Genomic DNA, 21196 nt, shown 5'->3' with positions numbered 1-21196 from the left:
ATAACCCTCTCTCACTACTATTTTTCTCTATTTTTTGTTTTCCTATTTCTTCCTATAGATACTCACAAATAAAAAGTAGTGTGAACAATTTGGGTAATATGTAGCAATTTAGCACATGGTTGACCAACATTTCAGAATTATTGAGACTCTCAATTAAGTATCAGAACAGGAGGCTATACTAAGCAATGGGCAACAAACTCTTAAAGGCCAAATTTGAAAGATACCTTAGCTTGGTACTCTTTACAATTTGATCCAAATCATGAATCCTAAGCATTTAAGAATCTGACGTTTATCTCCTCCAAAACTGCTCCTACCATATAAGAAATGGACAGTCTAAGGAACTGTAATGCCCTTTCTCATGCTCTTTCTCCACTGACATTACAAGTTACACACCTTCAATATCAATTCCACTTCATAAATAACAGACTTGTTCCTGTGACACTGGGTGTTTTTTTTTTATGCTGTAAAAAACAGGTTAAAGATTCTAACTGTCAGAAATTTTAACTTATGAGATTGAAGTTGTCTCTAGAATTAGAAACCACTCCAATTTTATTCCAGAATACCACATATTCACAACATCACACCATCCTGGTCTCTCCAAGTAAAACAGAAGTGTCTTGATGCATTTATCAACATTTTTCTACATTTCTCAAACAGGTAAATACTGTAAAATCTCATTCCAAAAGTCCATTTCAAGTAACTTCTTTTTACAAATTATCTTAATCTATCAGTAATGGAATCCAGGAGACAAGAAATACTTTCTTCCCTATATCATATGTCTTTTTTCTTCTTGCCAGGTCACAAAGGTAGTTATTAAATATTAATCTCTATTTTTGCCTATTTTATTTCTGCTCCAGCAGCACGTTTTACTGTTTGAGAATTATCTCATTACCAAAAGTCTTCCTCAACATATACCAAAGCACAAAGTTGATGGAGTTTAGCTGTTGGTCCCTATATCAATATGGAAGAGAAGATATATCAGATAACATATATAGGAATAATCCTTCTGCTCCTAAGAGGCTAGAAAAGGAAGTGACATCTTCTAGTTTGTCACCACCTCAGTCTTTCCACAAACATTCTTTATTCTTTGCCATTCCTGTTCCTTATGACAAAATTCTTGAATCTTTCTGACAATGTTTGAATATGCCTTCTTCCAACAACCAACTGGTTTTGTATGTACAGCCTTCACCTCCTGCATATTTCTCTCCTACAGGTATTCAGTCTCAGCTTTTTCCTTTGTTCTAGTCTACTTCTACATAAGACTCATTTCTTGGGTTTAGTCATGCTTTAATTTTAGTCATGGACTGAGCTCTAGACATGCAGATAAGTCTAGCTGTTAGAGGTATATAAGTTTTTTAAACTATTCAGTTGTCTTGACGCTCTTCAGTGTTGAACAAATTCCTTTAAGGATGTTTGTGCTGTAAGTCATTGAAGTGTAGAGGATAAAATAACTTATTTCCAGAGTCATACATTTCAATACTTTCAGTAACTTATGGAATGGTTTGGGTTGGAAGAGACTTTTAGAGGTCATCTAGGCCCAACCCCCCTGCCATAGACAGGGGCACTGTCCACTAGACCAGATTGCTCAGAGCCCCATCCAGCCTGGCCTTGAACACTTCCAGGGATGGAGCATCCACAGTGACCCTGGGCAATCTAACTTCATGGTGGGGGGAAAGTGTATATGACAGAAACTATTTTGTATAGTATTAATATAATTTAAAAAAATAAAATAAAAAGCTTTTAATCAGGAGTAGTTTATAATATTTCCAACCTTTGTGGAAAGGCACCTTGCTTCCAAGACTTTTTGGTGGTAAAATTACAATAATGTCTTTTACAATGATCAAAACACAGATTTCTTTCTTCAGTTCCTTACTGACCTCTTTTGTGTGTGATGTATTCCAGGAATTACTGTCTTGTAAAACAGCATATTTAATTTGACATGAATGAGCAAAAGAAATTAATTACTTGACTATCTTTTTTATTCTCTGCAAACAGGGTATTTTGCTTTTACAGTTTCACTTTTTCATTCACTTTTAGTCAAAAAAACTATGAGACTCTAAATGAAAATTTAGACTTACGAATTGCAAAATGAAATGGACTAATAACTATTTCTTAACTTCCTCAATTACTACTATAATATATGTGTTATCAAACTGACTGAATAAAATTTCATTTCTATTTCCTTATCTGCATCTACTATGACTGGGTGGCTAAAGATCCTGCTAACTTCACACTGATGCACTTGACATCTTTCTCACCTTTTTCTTGCAGAGCCACTTCTAATCCCAATCAAAATTCAGGAGTTCAAATGTTTTGTATTGTCATTAATTGCACTATTATTTTAAATCATGGATCTATTTCTTATGAAGAATATAATCCACGATATTTACATAAGACTTTCTTTTCTCTCTTTGTGAATATCTTGAACTTGCTTATCTTTTGGATCAATTGAAGTTAATTTGATTTCCATTTTACTTTTATTTCTGCAATTCATTACTTCTAGTTTCTTCATTTACCCTACCTTGCTATTTCCATCACAAGAACACTGCAAGCAAAAAATGCAGAAAAAGATCAACAGGCAAAAATTTGCTTGATTTTTATTGCCCTGTTTACTACAGGATTATTTGAAATAGCAGCAGCAGTTAACTGACAGGAAGCCAAACAGGAGACTTCCAAGTAATCCTTTAACAGTACTTCCAGAACAACAGAGAACCTAATCCTTTGAAATCATGGGCAGTACATAAAGTACAGCGACCTAGTCAGGAAGTGAGTGTCATAGGATTAAGCTATTACAGAGATTAAAAACATGCAAGCAAGCAAGCAAACAAACAAAAGTAGATCCTTATGAATACAAGAAAGAACTTGGTTGCACTGGCAAAACTAGAGTAGTATCTAAGATATTAATAGTTCAGAATCATGATGAAGTAGGCCCATTCCTGGAAGTGCCACAGAGCCTCCCAGTACAGAATTTTGGATTTTGAGGATTGTCATAAAAGTGTCCTGACAACTGTTTGGTCTTTGTGCGTTTATCTTTTCAACTGAATTTATACATTATATTTTACCTTCTAAATGAATATTTGGTCTAACGAACAAAATATCCTTCTGAGGTATACAAAAAAACCTGTACAACATGAAAATATGTAAACATGCAAAAAACTCTGCTCAAATTGAATTAGTAACTTCTTATTGGCAAACTTTTTTTCTGGTTTTTTTTTCTCCTATTTGCAAAATCTATTCTTACTTGAAAAGTAAGCCTAAGAAGCACAACTAGGAATTCACCCCTCAAAGTAAATCCAAACCATACATTCAGCCAAACACCAAGAATTCATCCAACTAAATGTCATTGTCTTTACTACAAATGTCTATATCTGATCTAGTCACCCTCCTCTCATTTTTCACCTATACATTTACATTTCCAAGGTACAACTCACCTCACTCTAAAGCAGCTATCTAAAACAGGTCCAATGAACTATGCCCTAGAAGACAGCAAAATGAATCCCATCCCTTGTACCTTGCCTCGTAGCCATTTTGCATCAAATTAATCTCACACCACATACATAGTTCCCTGTTGCACAAGTGATTATGCAAATTCCTAGTCAGAAAATTTGTACTACCTTCTCTGTGTCATGTGTTATGTGTAGATACCCATTTTACATGTCACAAATTAATTCATATGAGTGTATGGCTGCTATTAGCTTCAAACTGCACCTCGGAAGCATGCATGATAAAAGAAATAATAGGATCGCATATAATTTTTTAAAAAAAGACATTATTCCAAGTTACAGCCTACCATATATAGTTAGCATCCTCTAAGCTCATTATGTAAAAATTTTATTAAAAGCCAAAATAAATAATTTTAATCCTATATATAGAACTAATTAATGGTTAATATAAAGATGGTTAAGCCCTAATAAAGGAGGTCAACTGTGCTTTGACCTAAGATTTATTATTCTAAATGAAAAAAAACCCAGAAATGTGCATGTACATATTTATAGTAATATATTTTTTAAAAAAAGTCATACTAATGTGGAGATTTTCTCTGTTACGTTCAAGTTCCTACAAATGGTTTTAAGATATCATATTCTCTGCAGCTATGATAAAAGAAAATGAAGTATTATTTTGGTCTATACCATACTTCAAACTTTATAGGTATATCCCAATTTTCATGTTTGCTTTCCCAATATGTAAAAGTAGATTTTTTAGGAGCTGGTAGTCCTATTTTTATTCTAAAATATTTATTGTAGACCTATTACTTTTTATTATTTAAATATTTTAAATCAAAATTCTTCTTATGTAAAGAAATCTTGATCCTACTTCATGTATCAGATAAAGAGGAAATGAAAGTAGCTTCCCTCTTCATGGACTTGTATTCAAGAAAATCACTTTAAAGTAATGTGAAAATTCCTATTTTGAATGTACAAATGTCTCTACAAATAGTAAGTTACCTGAGCAATCGCTGTTTTTCAGGTTAGGCATTTCTGCCAGCTTGGGATACAATCAATTTTGTTTTCATTCCCTTTCTGTAAAATGAGTACAGCATATCCAGCTTCATAGGAATGCTGCCACTGTTTGCATAATGCTTTGCTTGTAAGGCACACAAATGTCCATAAAAACTTATGCATTCAACACAGGATTCAGGCTAAATAAGACTGAGACAGACAATTAATTTTAAAAAACTAAATAGAGAATAACTAACTATTCAGTGAATGAGGTAACTTTTCTGCAGAAAAATAGAGTATATGGCAGAGAAATTAAAACTGCAGTGTATGATATGGATGGAATGCTGCAACATTAAGGTTCTTTAGGCATTGTGATATTTCTAATGTTATGTCTTATGTCTTTTAAAATTTAGTGACGGCCCTTTTACATAGGCTTTGGATTTCATTTTATTCAATGCATGAAAACAATCACATCAAAAGCTTTTACAATAATAACCAATGTATTGACAATTCTGGCAGATTTTGCAAGCTTACAGTACAGGAAAATTCTGCTTTGTTGGTAGTAGCAGCAAAGTGGAAGGGTTTTCTATCCAGGATATCCAACTGTACTTTCAAGTTACAAGTACAATCGTACTTTCAAAGTTCTTATGGCCCCTGACTCTACAGGATGGTGTGCCAGAAAATTTCGAGAAGTACTTCATCTAATCCTATCAAAAAAAAAGGTCATAATCTTGGTATGTGGAAAATAAGTTATGTAATTAATGTAAAGTAATGTAAGTTATGTAAGTAATCTAAACCCTTCTACACAAAACATCTTATAATGGCAAGTATTTCTGGTATTTAAAGTCTGCACTTAACTCAAGGCCTGCTCACACAGTAGTTACAAAAGACATAAACTGAAGCTTCTATAGTCTCTTTGCTGCCCAATCTCTCCCTGAAGTGAACTTGCTCATTTTCCTCTTAGAGTCTGTTTCCTTTCAGGTATGCTCTCTGAACTTGCTCATCACCAGTCTGACTTGAGACTTTAAAATGTACTCTGTTCAGTCATTTCTGTATGGTAGTGACATATTTCTTCTCTTTGGCTATTATTTGGACTTTGGGGCAAATATTATAGCCAAAAAAAAAAAGATAACATGAAATGACATTAATGGGAACACATACATATTGCCACTGAAATAGGAAAAAGTGAATGAATGCTAAAATAAAATTTCATGTCAGAAAAGTCCTATAAATTGAGTTATCTAAAAAATAAAATCCATCAACAGCTACCTTTGTTAAATAAATTAGTATTAAATTCCTGCTAATTGATGACAGGAATATATGAATCTATATATAGAGATATAAAAGAAGTCATAAACTAGTGGAACACAACAAGTGCTGTGATATATTGAGGTAATTAGCAAAATTTGGTGTGATATATTTATTATGCAGTGGAAAACTACAGTGCTACTGGTCACTTTTTCAGCTGGAGGTATTGGTTTCTTCTGTTTTATTCCTAATTCTTTCTATAAGTATTAGTAACACATGGATAAATTGCAATTTTTGATTCTGGCATGCTGCTCTGTTCTAACTTTTACAATGTAATTTCGAGTTGCTATTAATATGAGATATGTCCTTTATATTTTCATATATCTTTCTGCTGAGTGAAAAAAATTGATGTAGCGAAACTGCTAACAAGCTGAGCCTTTGAAACCATGGGCAGGTGATGAAAGCCACTTCATGTCTAAAGCATCCCCAGGTCACAGCTGTCACACTCACTGCAATTCATTGCTGTCACAATCTGCTGTCCCTGCTTGTTGTTGCTCTCCTCTTATTCATCCAACTCATATATCTAAACATTCCATTACAAAAAGACATCTAATGTTCGTCTCATGTTCAAAAGGGCACAACACTCTTCTGAAATATAATTCTGAAGATTTTAGAGCTCAGAGTTCACTGCCAAATCTAAGGTGTTGCTTTGTAAGGCTTCCCTTGTAATTTTGTCTTTGTCTCATCTCCTGAATACAGCAGGATAAAATGTTTAGTTAGTACATGATCTCAGCTTTATTCCAACTTCTTATCACAAAGAAACGAAATATTGCCCAGTAATAGAAAGGCATTTGAAGCTTTGTGAATTTAAAGATAACAGCACTAGCTGTGAACTCGGTGAATTGGAAGGAAAGGTCAGCAAGTCATCTACTGTGGCACTATTCACAAAGGCAATTCTATCCAATGAACCTGGTTGTTTATAATATGAAGACTCAGATTTTCTAGGACTTAATTTTGTTCTTTGTTATTTAATTAGATATGGTGACTACTGATTTACTTTTCCAAGTAGAAATTTCTCATAGGCCTTCTAACTTTCAAGCAGAGTTTAAACTGGTAAACATCCTGTATTCTAACCACAAATCTATGTTGTCTTTTCAGGTTACAACTACTAACTGCAAGATGAGTGATTCACAAACTTTTCAAAACAACCTGTGGAAATATTGTCACTGAGGAGAAAATATTTCAGTAAAAATTATGGTTAAAAAAATGAGTCAAAAGATAATGAAAACAAACCCAAGAAGTTAAAAAACGTAGCAGTAAAAAAATCAGAAGCTATAATCGTAATAACAAACAGTTTCATGAAAGACAGCAACTGCACTATTTATCCTTTCCTGTAAAAATAAAGAAAAAGAAGGTTTGACCTTCTCACTTACATTTATTCTCTAAGATATTTATTTTGACTGTAGTATAAGTTATTATTCATAAACATTACATTGCCAGTGCAAGGTTCAAAAAGTATGCTTACAGTTTCCTGTTCAACTACTCAGTGCATATAATTCAATGGACATTGAATCACGGCCTCTGACTATGCCTAGTGAAGAACAGGTAAATTGCCAGTGACATTATGTCTATCCTCATGGAAAGAAAATCCCCTATCAATGACCTCATGCTTTCAAGTTCCTGGGGTTTATGTTTCAATCCTGTTCATTATTAAAAAATAGGAACATAATTACTTGGCTATGTTACCTCTATCCACATGATCATATTCATCTGCCATAGATAAAAACAGAGGACATAAATCTAGGCATGTGTTATACCACAATGGGGCTGAAGGAACGAGTAGGAAAGTCCCGCAAGAATAAGTTCCTTAGCCCTTACAGTATTATTGAAATAACTACATGCAACAAGATCTTACATTTATAAGTGAGTTTTGGATCACAGACTAACACTTGCGTTTATGCATGTAGCTGTAGGAGAAATGTGTTGTGGGCAGTGTGTCACAGGACTTGACTGAAGAAGTCACAGCAGCACTTGGGTAATGTCTCCATCAGGTTCTACAGAAACCCTTGTGTAAGAACACTTTTCTAAAGAGAATTTTGGTTAATTTGGTCATCTAAAACCTTTCATTGTAATCCACATATTTTTAAATTATGGTTATGTGCAAACCAGACGGGAACACAAAACCTGGTTTGTCAAACAACTTGCACAGGAAATCATGCCAGGAGTTATGCAAAAGTTGGCAGCCACGATATTAGCATGAATATGAGATAGTTGAATTTTAAAAAATGACAGACATATATAGTATAGATTATTAATACAAACAAATGCTTAAGTAAGCAAGAGTTTGAAAAATATATATGTATATGATTGTCCAGTTACAAAGTGTTTGTAATGTTTCAGAGAGCCTAAAATTGCTAGATACTTTTAAAATCTTCACCTAGATTATAAGAAAACTATCTCTTCAACTAGACGAGTTACAGCAATAAACTTTTTAAGACGTAAAGGAACTCCAGGATAAGGAACATTTTCTGTTTTGGGACTGCCTATGGTTAAAATAATACACACAGTTACATGATAACAGATATCTCTACAATACTACAGAGTTCTGACCTGCAGATTACTGGGTCTGCACTGTGCAACTTCACTCTAATTTGCTGGGATTTGGCAAACTTAGGTTCTGCAGAGGTACAGTATCAAGCCTTTCAGCCTTCTTCAGAGAATTTGCTGCGTTTCACTTCAAATTCTTAGATTTTAAAGTTGGAAGAACAATCCCTTCTAATTTAAGAAAAGAGTAATTTTTTCCTTGATATCTGGAAGAATGTTGCAAGTAGATTATGGACTATGAAATATGAGAAATCACAAAGCTGTGCATCTCATATGAAAATGCTTCAACTGCTGTTTTAACACTGATTTCGAGAGGGGGAGGGAAACTGAGATAACACTGGCCATTAGCAGCCTACTGTGCTCCCAAAGCTACAACACTTGGTTTTCTTGCATATACTGACTTTATGACTTACCTTAGAACATTTGATACCTATACGTCTTTATGATGGTTGGGTGTGTGTTACAGTTTTTTGCTTTTTTGTTTTGGTTTGGTTCACTATATAGTTACCTTAATAACAGATGTCTCAACTCTGGATGGAGGACTCTGCACTTGTGCTGCTGCTGCCATGTTGGCAATGGTACTAAGGTGATTCATCTGGCTCATTGCCATCGTGACAGATGCTGGAGGTAGGCTCACGGGAATTAATGGGTGGGGCATCATCATAAAAGGAAGTTCCAATCCTGTTGAGAGAAAATAAAAAAGGGGAAACAGGTTTATGCATCTTTTTTGAACACTGTCTTCTTTTTCTCCTGACGGACAATATTCAAGTGATGGGTGACAAGATGGTTCACACTGCAGGACAGAGCAGCTCTATGTCAGTTCTCTTCTGGGATATGCATGGGTGAATCCCTAGCAACTGTGGAGGATTTCTAGCCACAAGGAGAGGCTATTAGACCTCTTAGTTTGTTCATATCAGTGTAATGTATATCATTGCTAAGCAATGGCTATTTATTATAGTTTTTAATATCTGCTGTAAAGTGCCTTAGCAATACATTATTATGCCACTGACGCACATGTTAGCAGTTATTTTAAGTATCAATTTTCTTGTATATGTATTTGTTCTTTACTGTCTCCACTTCCCCTGCTTAATACTTTAAAGGAAGTATTCCAATATTCCCCACATCCTTGATTTTTTCATTGCCTATTTATATAAACACAAAAAAACCCAAAAAAACCAAAAACCAAAAAAACCCAGGAAGTAGAAAACTGCTGATGTTAGTGCTGAAAGATGTCAACCCGTACCATTTGGCAGAAGGTGGTTCTGTTGAAGAGGGTTGAGAGGATGGCTAACTGGAACATTATGCTGTCCAGGCAAGTTGGGGTGGTTAACAGAGGCCTGTGATCCTTGGGTGGGGGGAGACTGAAGTTTTTCTTTATCCCAAGAACCATCACTGCTGCCTGTGGGGAATGAATATATATTATTTGGATGAATGAAGACTCCAAATTTTCAATTTCTGGATTTGGAAGCAAGGCCAGAAATCTAATCTTTTTTTTTTTTTGCAAGTGGCAATTTTTTTTTCTTTTTTTAATAGGTGGGCTGGGGAAGGACTTTACGGGTTTTTTTCCACCCTCTGAAAGAGGTATGTAAGGATAACTTTTTAAAGTTAATATTTAGCACACAAACCTAGAAGCGTTATAGTCACGCTCACTCACATGAAGTCTGTGCTTCATGTATATTTCACATATACTTTTCCCATACTTAGCAAGTAAAACTATATATGGCATTTGTTTTATACATGAGAGAATATTTTCGCCTGCAAAATATCTAACTGAAGAATATGGCCAGTTATGTCAATTAAAATTTCAACTAAAGACATATTTTTTCCTGTATTTGTGGATAAACAAACATATGGAGTAACTAAAAATTTTATTTATTGAGGGCACCAACATGCATGCATGTGCTTGCTGATGATTCTATTTTGTATATTCATTTTTTTTCATATTATTAATTAAAATGTAAGGGATTACATTGATTCCTTCAGTCTTCTGGTAGTGGAACAGACTAACAGCAAGGAAGAATGTGGACAAGTAAGTATTGAGACGAGAAATAATTTAATTTATTTCACAACACCCTTTTTCACTATTGCAGACTTCGTCATAAAAACTACCCACAGAATTGAAGAACAGGATACAATTAAAGAACAGTACTATATACTATATATAAAGGACAACAGCAATTCATGTATCATTATTAATTTGTATATTTATATGCAATGAAAAGTTTAAAATCTTCCAATCAGACAAGTTATTTATTCACAGTGCGTAGTATAATGTATAATGCTGAGATTGAGTATATGTATGTTTATGCAAAGTAATCTATACACTCATTGTATGAGTTTATTTACCATACACGATCAATAAACAATGTTTGAATATATTAATAAATATGGATATATGCATGCATTCTCAGCAGTATTAAAATACCCATCAGCAATATATGATTGCTTCCTTTTTCATGTAGAGTACAATTTCAACCTCCTGACTTTGAAAGGTTCTCCTATTTTCATGGGAATATCTCTTGATAAGGACTTTAGGATAACATCAGTCAAGATGTATTTAATCTATACTCAATTTCTAATTAGCATCAGGGATTATAGCAAAGTGCATATTCCTGAATGTTTTTCTACATACATCTCACTCATTAATGAACAACAGGCCCTGAAAAACAACAGGAATAACCACCTCCTTCATACTCCAGTAGAAAGGAGATAAGCCCATTAATCTTGAGATATTTTAACATCATTTTCACTGGATGACAAAAGCACAGAAGTTGGTAGAATTCCAATTTAATTTCTCTAGATCTATTAAAAACCTGATTGTAAAAGCTGTACAACGTAGTTTATAATGAAAAATACTCCATTATTGCCATGATTTTCTTTCCCTAGTTACTTCATGAAGACAGTTAAGGCTCAATATAAATTCTAACTCATTAGCTCAATACTGTCTCAATCCCAGTGTAAATTGTTCAGAAGTAGGTAATGAAAATTCAGTCCAAACTCGCCTGCTATCAAACAAAGCAATTTTATGAAACAATGAAAAGAATCAATTATATGAGATACTTTCATTATTTTACAAGAAATTGTCATAACCTTTATGCAGCATACATAGTTGAGTTGGTTAATACATGATTTGAATCTCGTCACCTCTGATAAGTGAACATGTTTTCTTGTATTTTGAGAACTCAGACACTCTCAAAAAGCATGAACTTACTTTTAAACACACAGTGAAGGAGTTAAATCTTAGCTGGAAAAAATCTTTTTTTTCCTTTTAACTTTATATTCTCCAATTTTCTGCTTTTTACCACTGTGACATACATATTTCACTCCCTAAAATACAGCACTACCCCACTGCCTCTCCTTTTTTGCTCATCCCTTCTGAAGAGTTCATAGTAACCCATTGCAGCACTCCAGCTGTGGAAGTCATTCCACCATGTCTTTATGCTGGCAACTATGTTATAGTTTTCCTGCTGCACAATGGCTTCCAGTTCTTCCTATTTGGTGGCCATGCAGCTTGCATTGCTGTAGATGTAGTTCAGCTGGACTATTGATCTGTCTGCCTTTTTTAAGGCGAGAAGCCTTAATTCCTACATGATCATTCTCAGACGCATCCACGATTTCTAACATATGGATAATCCTTTTGTCTTTGCCACTGCATGACTCTCCATCCTCTACCTCCAGTGAGATGGCAGAGTAAATGACCTTGCTAACACACTGTCCCTCAAACATCAGTGCACCTCCTCAAGGCTTATTTCTAGTGAGTTTGATTTCATCCCTTTCTCCCTTCAAATCTAGGTTAAAGCTCTTTCAATGAGCTCTGGTAACTCCTGTTTCCCCTTTGAGACAGGTGTACCCTGTCTCTTATATACATATATGTATATATATATATATAGAGAGAGAGAGAGAGAGATATTTTTGTCATATGTATGACGTATATATATATATGTCATCTCTCTATATAGGAAGAACACAAATATATATTAGTAATTATATGAATATTTGTTAGTATTATAAGCAAGGAAGTTGTTTGCATTTTATAGGGCTGGTCAATTCCCAGTAGTACTTTCCTATTTATTAGCCAGATCTTCTACAGTGCAGTTGATTTCATGTTACATGGAGTTCAACATGGAGATGGAGTCAATTCTGCTGTGACCCTTCCTAACCTGGTCACAGAATTTTTCAGTCAGTCATAGTTTGCAAATTATGGCTCTGCTTATGTGACTCAGAAATTAGAGCTTTTCTAAATCAGTACCCCCTTCTGCCTCAAAATTACAGTGTCTACTGTTTTAGCATGATATTGAACCCAATAATAAATTGGAAGAGAGAAGACAAGCTTCAGAAAGTGAAGTATCAAGGCTAGCATTTAGCTAGTGACAGTTTCTTTAATACTTGTAGTCTGGAATCATCTGTTAAGATTTATTTACATGGAAAATGATTTATAGACAGAATCCAATCCATAACATTAGAAACCACTTTCAAACTGCAGGCTGTTGTGCTCCTCAACACTTTAAGTGAACAGACACAGACGCAAATAGTCCTGTGCTTTTCTTATGCTAGTCGAGCAGAACACTGTTCCTCTTAGAGGAAACAGTTATTTTCATTAATGTCAAAGCAAAATAAGTGTTATTCCTTAGACACTATTCACTGCTTGCACAACAAAGTGCAAGCTACCAGTTCTGTCACTTTTTACATTTGATTTTGATTTAATGTGTACAGTGGTTTCAGAGAGTATTAAAAATCTGTTGCCTTCTTCCTCTTCACTTGTTGCCCTGTTGGAGGCTTATGTTTTTCCAGTTTCCATCAGTGGTTGTCAAGTCTTTGTAATAGGATTAAAAGCTTGGACACCTGATATCCCTGGGTGCTTCAGTTCACCCTCATAAAAGCTGTTTGCTTTAAATTGAGAGAAAATCAGTTTTTAGTGGCATAATTAATTAAATTATGCAAAGTGTTCCAGATTCAGCATAACACTTTCTGAAGCAGCAATTGGAAGCTCTACATTGCATTCAAACAGCATTTCAATTGATGCTGCACTAGGCTGACCATAGAGTAGCATTTTCAAAGCTTTCAAGCATAAGGGATCCAATTTTGAAATGCAAATGCTTAATGTTGAGTGCTCAAACCCCATACATATGTACTTGAATAGGCAATTTGGTAGCCAACTACGTATTTCATGTGCAATAGTGCTAATACAAGTACTCAAAAAATTGAAATGAAGTTCCAAATATAAGTACACATGCTTAAAAACCGGGCTCAGATGATCTCACATTTACTCATGATGGACAACCCAATGGAACAAAAATGACAATACATTTTCATAATTTAAAAGGCATAGTACAGAATTCATTGCTTTCCTCATCACCAATATTTCAGCACATATTTTCCATAATGTGAGTTAGCTTCTCCCATAATCAGCAGTTACACAACAAACCACTATTTGTATACTGAAGTGGGTCTGTAAAAGCCTGATGCTTGGATTATTTGTATTCATTAGTAGCACAATTAGGTAGCTAAGGATGTTAATAATAAATTGAAACAATTCTGGACTGGAAGGTAATGCAGTCAAGAAAAAGAAAATTAAGCAGAAAACCACACTGTACAATGTCGGCCTTCCAAACAAATGGGTTCATTTTTACAAACACTATTCTTATTTGCACACTCCTTTTCCGTTCTTGTTCTATCCCCACTAGGACTCAGTTTGCTTAAATTTTGGTTCCTACAATGTGAGCTGAATAGTTAATTCCTGCAATAGTCAACAGGGATCCAGCCAACGGACTCTGGAGAACTGTTGAGCTTTCTCTGTGTTGAATCTGAATCTCCTGGTTCCAGAGACTATAGTAACACTTTTCCCAGACTCAGTTCAATGGCCTAAACACAAAACACCTGAGATGGTCAAAATAATTTGAATCATGTCTTATATGGTTGGTGAGTATAACACAGCACCTGTAGGTGAAGATCAGGCAGGATACTTGAGGGCATCTAAGCTAGTAGCATAAACACGTCTAGGCAACTAAGTCAAACCTTTCTTGACCATAGGTGGTTTTTAGAAATTAAAAGTAGGCTATTTGCAGACCCTCAGGTTTTCCCTTTCCTTACATGTGGAAAACTTGGATATTTTATGGCATTCCAGAGAACACTTCAAGCCTTTTTTCAGGTAAGTGAATCCCATCCCATGGTTAAGGGGTGGTTTCATGTACTATTACATACACAAGCAATATCACATAGCAAAAACACAAACAAGAGCCTGATTGCCTACTAACAACTCAAACCACAATTTATTTTTTTTGAGTGCTACTGATCTTCCTTCAGTCCTCTAATCTTTCTGTTATCTTCTGTGTTTCCTGAAACAATTTGTATCTCAGCAACAATTACCAAACAAAGCATCAGTATCAGCTGTGTTGGCTCATTTTTCCGAAGTGGACTATTTACAATCTAGACTGTTTATGTCCACTGGAAAATATGCATAATCAGCATGCTAAAAATTGGTAATCTTAGCCTCCTGACAGTGAGGAAACAGTTTCATAAATGGTCCTAATCAAATCCTGCTGCTTTAGACTTTTAATTGCTATAAATTTGAGATTTGATTTCTGTATAATTCAGTTTCCTAAAATCAGCTGTAGTATTTACCTGCAATATGAGAGTGTTGTGAGACTGTAAAAAGGACAGACATCTACAGAAAGAGGTATTCTTCTAATACCTCTATGCTACTGCTACATCAATAAAGACAAAAAAACTCTCAACCTTTGCAATATGTAAACCATATCTGTCTAATATTATTGATACTTTAAAAAAATGCATTACTCCTTCTTCTGAGACCACAAAGGGATCAGAAGAGCAAGTACTATGACACAGGAAAATAGTACATTTCCTAAGATTTTTCTTTTATTTGGCTCTCCATGAGGATTTTTCTTTTCTTTTTTACCCCCACATGAAATTTTGTATTGTTTGGACATTTTCTTGTTATATAATCATGGTTATGCTCTTAAATAGGACATGAGCAATGTGGCCTCATAACTGAAAGGTTTTATAATTTTCTCTAAAATAGTAGGGTGATGGTTCTGGTATTTGTAGTTCTGCCATTATCACAACAGAGCATATACATGTCTAGCACTGAATTCTTAAAAAAAAAAAAAAAAGACACTACTCTTCAATAAACATTTTCCCACAAAAATATATAAAGGAGAAGCCAAAAGAACTTTTGGAATCACGTATGGTTTCTTCTTTGCTGACAGCAGTAGCAATCTGAAAAACAGCTTATAGCCTCAGTCATATCGACTGCTTCATTCACTGTCTTAATTTTATTACATACTTGTTTTATGGCAATGGCAAAGAAATCATAACTGCATTTTGCACCATAAGCCAGATTTGTACCCACTTAACGCACCTTCTTCCATATTTATATTCTGATAATAAAAACTATAGTAGAAACTGTTAATTCCAGTAAATAAGATGGAATTCTAAATGTTGAATATCACAGTATAGGCTTAATCAGAAAATACTGAATTTATATGCTAATAAGTGAAAGAATTATTTTTACAGTTACAATGGAAGATATATATATTTTATACTAATCCTTCATTATTTCACCAAAAAGATTAACACAAGAAAAGCTTTTTAAAATTCAATTTAATGAATAATGAAACTGTCCAAGACAACTGAAAGCTCAGCAACTCAGTTACAGGCTGTGTGACATTTACCTAAAAATAGATTTTCCATTTGTCGCCTTTTACTAAGATCTAACTTGCATTTATTTCATAGATAAAGACCACTTTATTTTTATGGTTATATGATCTTCTAAGATAAGAATGCAATTTAGATATGTAAAAATAAATTTGTGGCAAAAAATCAGATGTAGTTCTAAGTACTGTTTTCAGGAAAATAAAAACTGAGCCACATTTTACTGTCAGGAACAACTGCGCAAATTTGTTAACTTCACAGCAGAAAGGTAGAAGTACAGTTAGTCCCTTGAGGTAGAGTTTTTTAAATATGAAGACTAATGAGCCATCAGAAGTCAACCAAAATACACAAAAAACTACATTTTTTTTTATCTCTTTTCCAACACAATGAACATCACAAAGTATTTAGTGAGCATCTCGATTACAGTTTTGCTTTTTTATAAAAATTTTCCATTTAACAGATAATTAATATATTACTATATGCACTCGTATGTAATTGTGGATAGTAATATTTTCTGTATGCCTAGGGAAGAGGTAAGAGTGAATATGCCTGACTGAGTAGTATATAACATCATATTTAGAACATTTTCTGGGAAATATGGTTTTAAGGTTTTTTTAGTACAAGATCCCTTCTTACTTCAGTTTATAAAGAAAGAAGTTATCCTCGTTGAATTTTTAGTACAGTGGAAACTAAGACAGACCCAGAAACTTCTCCTAGGTGAAAGATGCAAATTTGTGCTTCTGAGTGATTCAGGTGTATAAGCAAGTGCCTAAGCTTTGCAGAAAATACAGATTTGGATTGGGAAGTTGTGCTTAATACCTCCACTAGTCTGATTCAGGCAATGCCTCAGTTGGTGTGGACCCCGATTTCTGATCCTTACTACCTCTAGTCTGAGTTTTACAGCTTCTAATTTGATATTAGCAGTGCTCAAAAATAAAAAAAGCAAACCAAAGCAATATACTATGTATATATTTAGGAACTTGTCTTCCCCCTTTTCTTTATCTTTACTAAAATATTTTCTCAAATGACCCAAAAAGTTTTAAAAAATAATAGTCTAATTATTGACTCTTTAACTCAAGAAGTAAAGTCCTGCAGGTTTTCAGGACACCTAAGTATGGCTGATAGTTCTGTAATGCTATAAGCTAAAAAAACAAAATAGTAGAAAACTCTCAGTAAATATACTGAAGTGCAAAAATTATAGAGAAATTGTATAAAGTGAGAATCCTAAGTTTCCAAATGTCTTCTGTAAATAGACACACCCTATTAGTTCATACACATTTTGCCCCACCTGTTTCAGCTTTGTTAAAATATGGAAAAATAAATGATGCAAGATTGAGCTTGAAAGCGTTGAAATTAAAAGCCAGAAGGCCTCTGTAAACTCCTGTTCAATCTATTTAGAAGAAGATGCACCAGGGATGAGAAAGCAAAGCAGGGAGGCTGACATATCACTGGTAATTCTGCTTATTGATGATTTTTTTTTTTTTTTTAAATTGCTGAACTAAAAAGGAATGTTTCAATTTCCAGCAAAAATGCTGCACAAAGTCTTAACAGCATAGGGGCTCTAAAAGGTTGCACATAGAATGCTTTGTTAAACATCATTCTTTGGACTTTTACTCACTGAATTTTTTAGTCATTTTCTTAGGAAACAAGGCCCAATTGTCAAAAATCAGTCCTTATTAGTCAACAGATTAATATCCAGTCTTAAGCAAAGTTGATGGCAAAGTCTCATAGCAATTACAACCCTGTGCTCTCCAGGAAAATAACCACAGGTTGGCTGCATGAAAACCCACCAGCTGCAGCAAGTTTCAGGCACTCTCCAGAGCACATGGATGTGTTTTCTGTTCAGGGAAAAGGAGATTTGTGTTTGCCCAGATATTGGCTTGATGTGTAGCATGGGGCTGGGCACAGAGGTTTTCAGATTGATGCTGTGTCTCTTCCATACTAGAAAACTTCTGCAGGAAAGCCAGAAGGCTGCACAAGCTCAGAGGCTCACGGAGCCATCTCCTTCTCCTTTGGGAAGCAGGTGCTAACTCAAAGATTTGTGAGGAATTGTTTTACTTTTGAGTTGCCTCTACAGTTTTGATTTAGCTCTCTCATGACCATTCTAATACAGTTTACAATTTTTAGGTCTTATATAGACTTTCTGTAAATTTGCAGCATGTAGTAGGCTCACTTCTCAAAGGAATCCAGAGTTTATTATTATTAATATTATTATTATTACTATTAAAAATTACCTTTTTCTAGCTTTTAGGTACACAACTTCACCATTTCAATGTTATTTGAACACACATGCACGTATCTGTGTGTACATTTCTACCTTTACGTCACACACACACACAAGCTACACATGTAAATACATAAATGGTACAACAAATTGTGAGCTAGAATCTTACTAAAAATATCTTCTTTTCATATACTTGGATTTTTAAAGGGAGAATATATGTCCACCAACTCAAAATCCAGTTATTTACAGCAAACAAAATTATACCATGCTTCCCTTGTTCAAGAATAGCACATACATTATTACGAAGAATCATTATTACAGTTCAGCTGTTATTCAGTACTTCACTATGCTACTGTAACTTCACTGTACACCTAATCCCTTAGGTTTTTTTTCTAAAGTTTCATGTCCCAAGACAGATGATCGTGACATTCTGTTACTTAAAGAAGGAAATCTTACCTAACAGTTTATGGATCCTGAGTCTTGTTTCAGGACTTCTGAAACTGTTTCTGTATGTAATTTATTGTTTTCTCAGGATGACAATGAAAAAAAATGACAACTAGTATGACTAGTAGTAACAGTAGTAATAGCAATAATATGTGACAGTTAGAGCAGGTGGACATTCCTGGCCTCAAAGGGCTTTTAGTGTGAAAATACTGTAAGAAACAGTACATATACACAGACAACAGGCTACAAGGAATTTCCCTCAGTAAGGAAGATCGACATACAAATGCATATCTGTTATAACCTGCTTCTCATGATTGCTGTTGTTTATGCAAAAAGGATCATTTTCTCTTTGAGATTTAGTCTAACAACATTCTCTGTTTATGTATTGATACCCTACTCTATTCAGAACTGCTGCTTTTTCCTCTGACTGGAGCCTTACAAAAATTATCAAAGGTAAAATCTAAACACAAAGGCACCTAAAAGTATGCAATTGGATTAAGACGGTAGAAACGTGGAAGTGATACATTCTTAACAGTAAATTTCTCAAATTTTTCCTTGGATTTTTTTTATTTGGGGGGGGAGAGCATAACTACTTCCTAATTAATAATATTTTTGTTCCCTTTTTAAAATGGAGAGACATCACTATCTTAAAGCTATTTAACACAACATATTTATTTACTTCAAAAAATGACTGGATCACTGTTACCAACAGCCATGTCTAGTGGCAAAAATTTTCACCTAATGTGGAAGAGACAAAACAGTCAAGCTAGTGTTTGACACAAAAGCCCATTGTCATTAAATGATAGCATGTTATGATAATTTCTTCAATATTGGCTTTACAGTTGTCTCTTTTTTTTCCTGTAATAGTTCTAGGACAATGAAATTCACCTAAGCTATTATATCAAGATTTAGTACTCTGAACTTTACCAGGCCCACATGAATTTTATTAATTGTAGTCATTTTTATGTATTACCATCTTATATCAAACCGATTTGTGGAGAAGGCACACCCCTCCTAAGTGTACTTTAAACAACATCTTTAACTGTGTCTTAGAAAAAATTTGCAGCAAGATATTTACATCCAGATCTCATTTAGTAAAAATCAGGATGGTACACTCTTTCAGTGGTCAGAAAAAGACATAAGAACATATCTTACTGTGTTTCCTAGCTCCATGCAATCTTTCTTCACGATCAATAATTCAGCTGGTCAGAGATGAGGGGACTTGCATAACAGGAGAGACAACAGATATACACATGGACAAAAGAGTACTCTTTCTTCACCCTACCTTGACTCAATCAGTGACAATATTCTCCAGGTGAGAATGGTAGGTACAGTGTTGACAAAGATAACATCTGTTCTCATCTCTTGCTTTCTGAACAAGTTTTGACTAGTGTATAACTGGTGGCTATCATATAATAACAGGTGGGCTAGATGCCTTCTCAGCAACCTGTGTTCAGTCCTCTGCACACTGAACGGAAGAAGATGTTTCTGTGTATTAAGTCCCTCAGACTTAAGACCTACAAACAAGATGTTACCATCCATTAGCAATTTACATTGATCAACTCAGTACAGAATGATAGAATCATAGAATGATTTGGAAGGCGACCTTAAAGATCATGTAGTTCCACCCACCCTGTCATGGTGGGGGGATTTGTATCAGGTATTTGTAGGTTATCACTTATCCTAAGTTCTCAAAACCATATGAAAACACCTCAGCTGCTGGTGTGGATTCCATTAGGGTGGCCAAGCACCCGAGAGTTGCTTCAAATCTTTCTACTACTGGAGCTGGCAATGTGTTTTATGCTGCTTGACCAAAAAAAAAAAAAAAAGGCAACAATGTTAATTTCAGATTGAAAACTCTTTAGGAATAGACCTTGAAAAATAGATCTTGAATTAAAATATTGGACAAGGACTAGAAGTTTTTCTGATGCTTCAGGAAAAACTATAAAAAAATCTTATCCAAATTCTAAAATGTTTTTTTTATTATTATTCTAATTTGAATTTTTTTTCTTTAAAATTAAAGTGAACATTTCTTCAAAAGCTTTTTGCAAACAAGTTGTCTCATGTACAGTCAATATAGATTTCCGACAAAAATTAAAAGCTGCATTTCTCACTTCTAAATCATCAAGACATAAATGCACAGATATAGTGCTAACAGGCAACGATTATCCCAGAAATCAAATCCTAGAAATCAAATTTGGCCTAAAGGCCAGAATAAGTTAGAACAGTATTCCTAGAAATGGAATTACAGGTAGAAGCACCTGATATTTGGCATCTAAATTTGGCATGCAGCTTACCTGCCCCGCAAGACATAGAATACGTAATTCCACAGTTATATTCTAAAACAGGAAAACATCTACAAATAATTTTAAAATCTTTCCCTTTCAAAGACTAAGACTGAAATCCCATTTCCATTGAAGTCAGTGAGACTTGATTAAGGCCAAATTTTCGTTCTTGTTCCTTTGATGTACCGGTCTGAGCACAGCTGAGTGCAAAGATACAAGTCTTAATTCAAACTGATGTCTTAGCATGTTAGCTCAAGAATGCTAAAAATTGGCTCAAAAAT

At 34.4% G+C, this 21196-nt stretch overlaps 1 protein-coding gene across 8 annotated transcripts in view; it reads right to left on the bottom strand.

The window, feature by feature from the left end:
- DACH1 (dachshund family transcription factor 1) overlaps nt 1-21196 on the bottom strand; it is a 356604-nt gene that overhangs the window by 110100 nt on the left and 225308 nt on the right. For 5 of the 8 annotated variants that reach the window (XM_027647038.1, XM_027647015.1, XM_027647020.1 and 2 more), the window contains exons 4-5: nt 9535-9690; nt 8800-8972 (exon numbers count right to left, since the gene is read on the bottom strand). In XM_027647038.1, the coding sequence (XP_027502839.1) occupies nt 8800-8972; nt 9535-9690 (329 nt within the window). The remainder of the gene's footprint in view (nt 1-8799; nt 8973-9534; nt 9691-21196) is intronic. The other 3 variants (XM_027647049.1, XM_027647068.1, XM_027647060.1) reach the window with 1 other exon arrangement.

The sequence above is a fragment of the Corapipo altera genome, unplaced genomic scaffold (genome assembly GCF_003945725.1).
Source record: "Corapipo altera isolate COAL_440 unplaced genomic scaffold, ASM394572v1 0, whole genome shotgun sequence".
In the NCBI taxonomy this organism is placed as follows: domain Eukaryota; kingdom Metazoa; phylum Chordata; class Aves; order Passeriformes; family Pipridae; genus Corapipo; species Corapipo altera.
The sequence above is the reverse complement of the archived record's forward strand: the minus strand, read 5'-3'. Positions and strand labels throughout refer to the sequence as shown.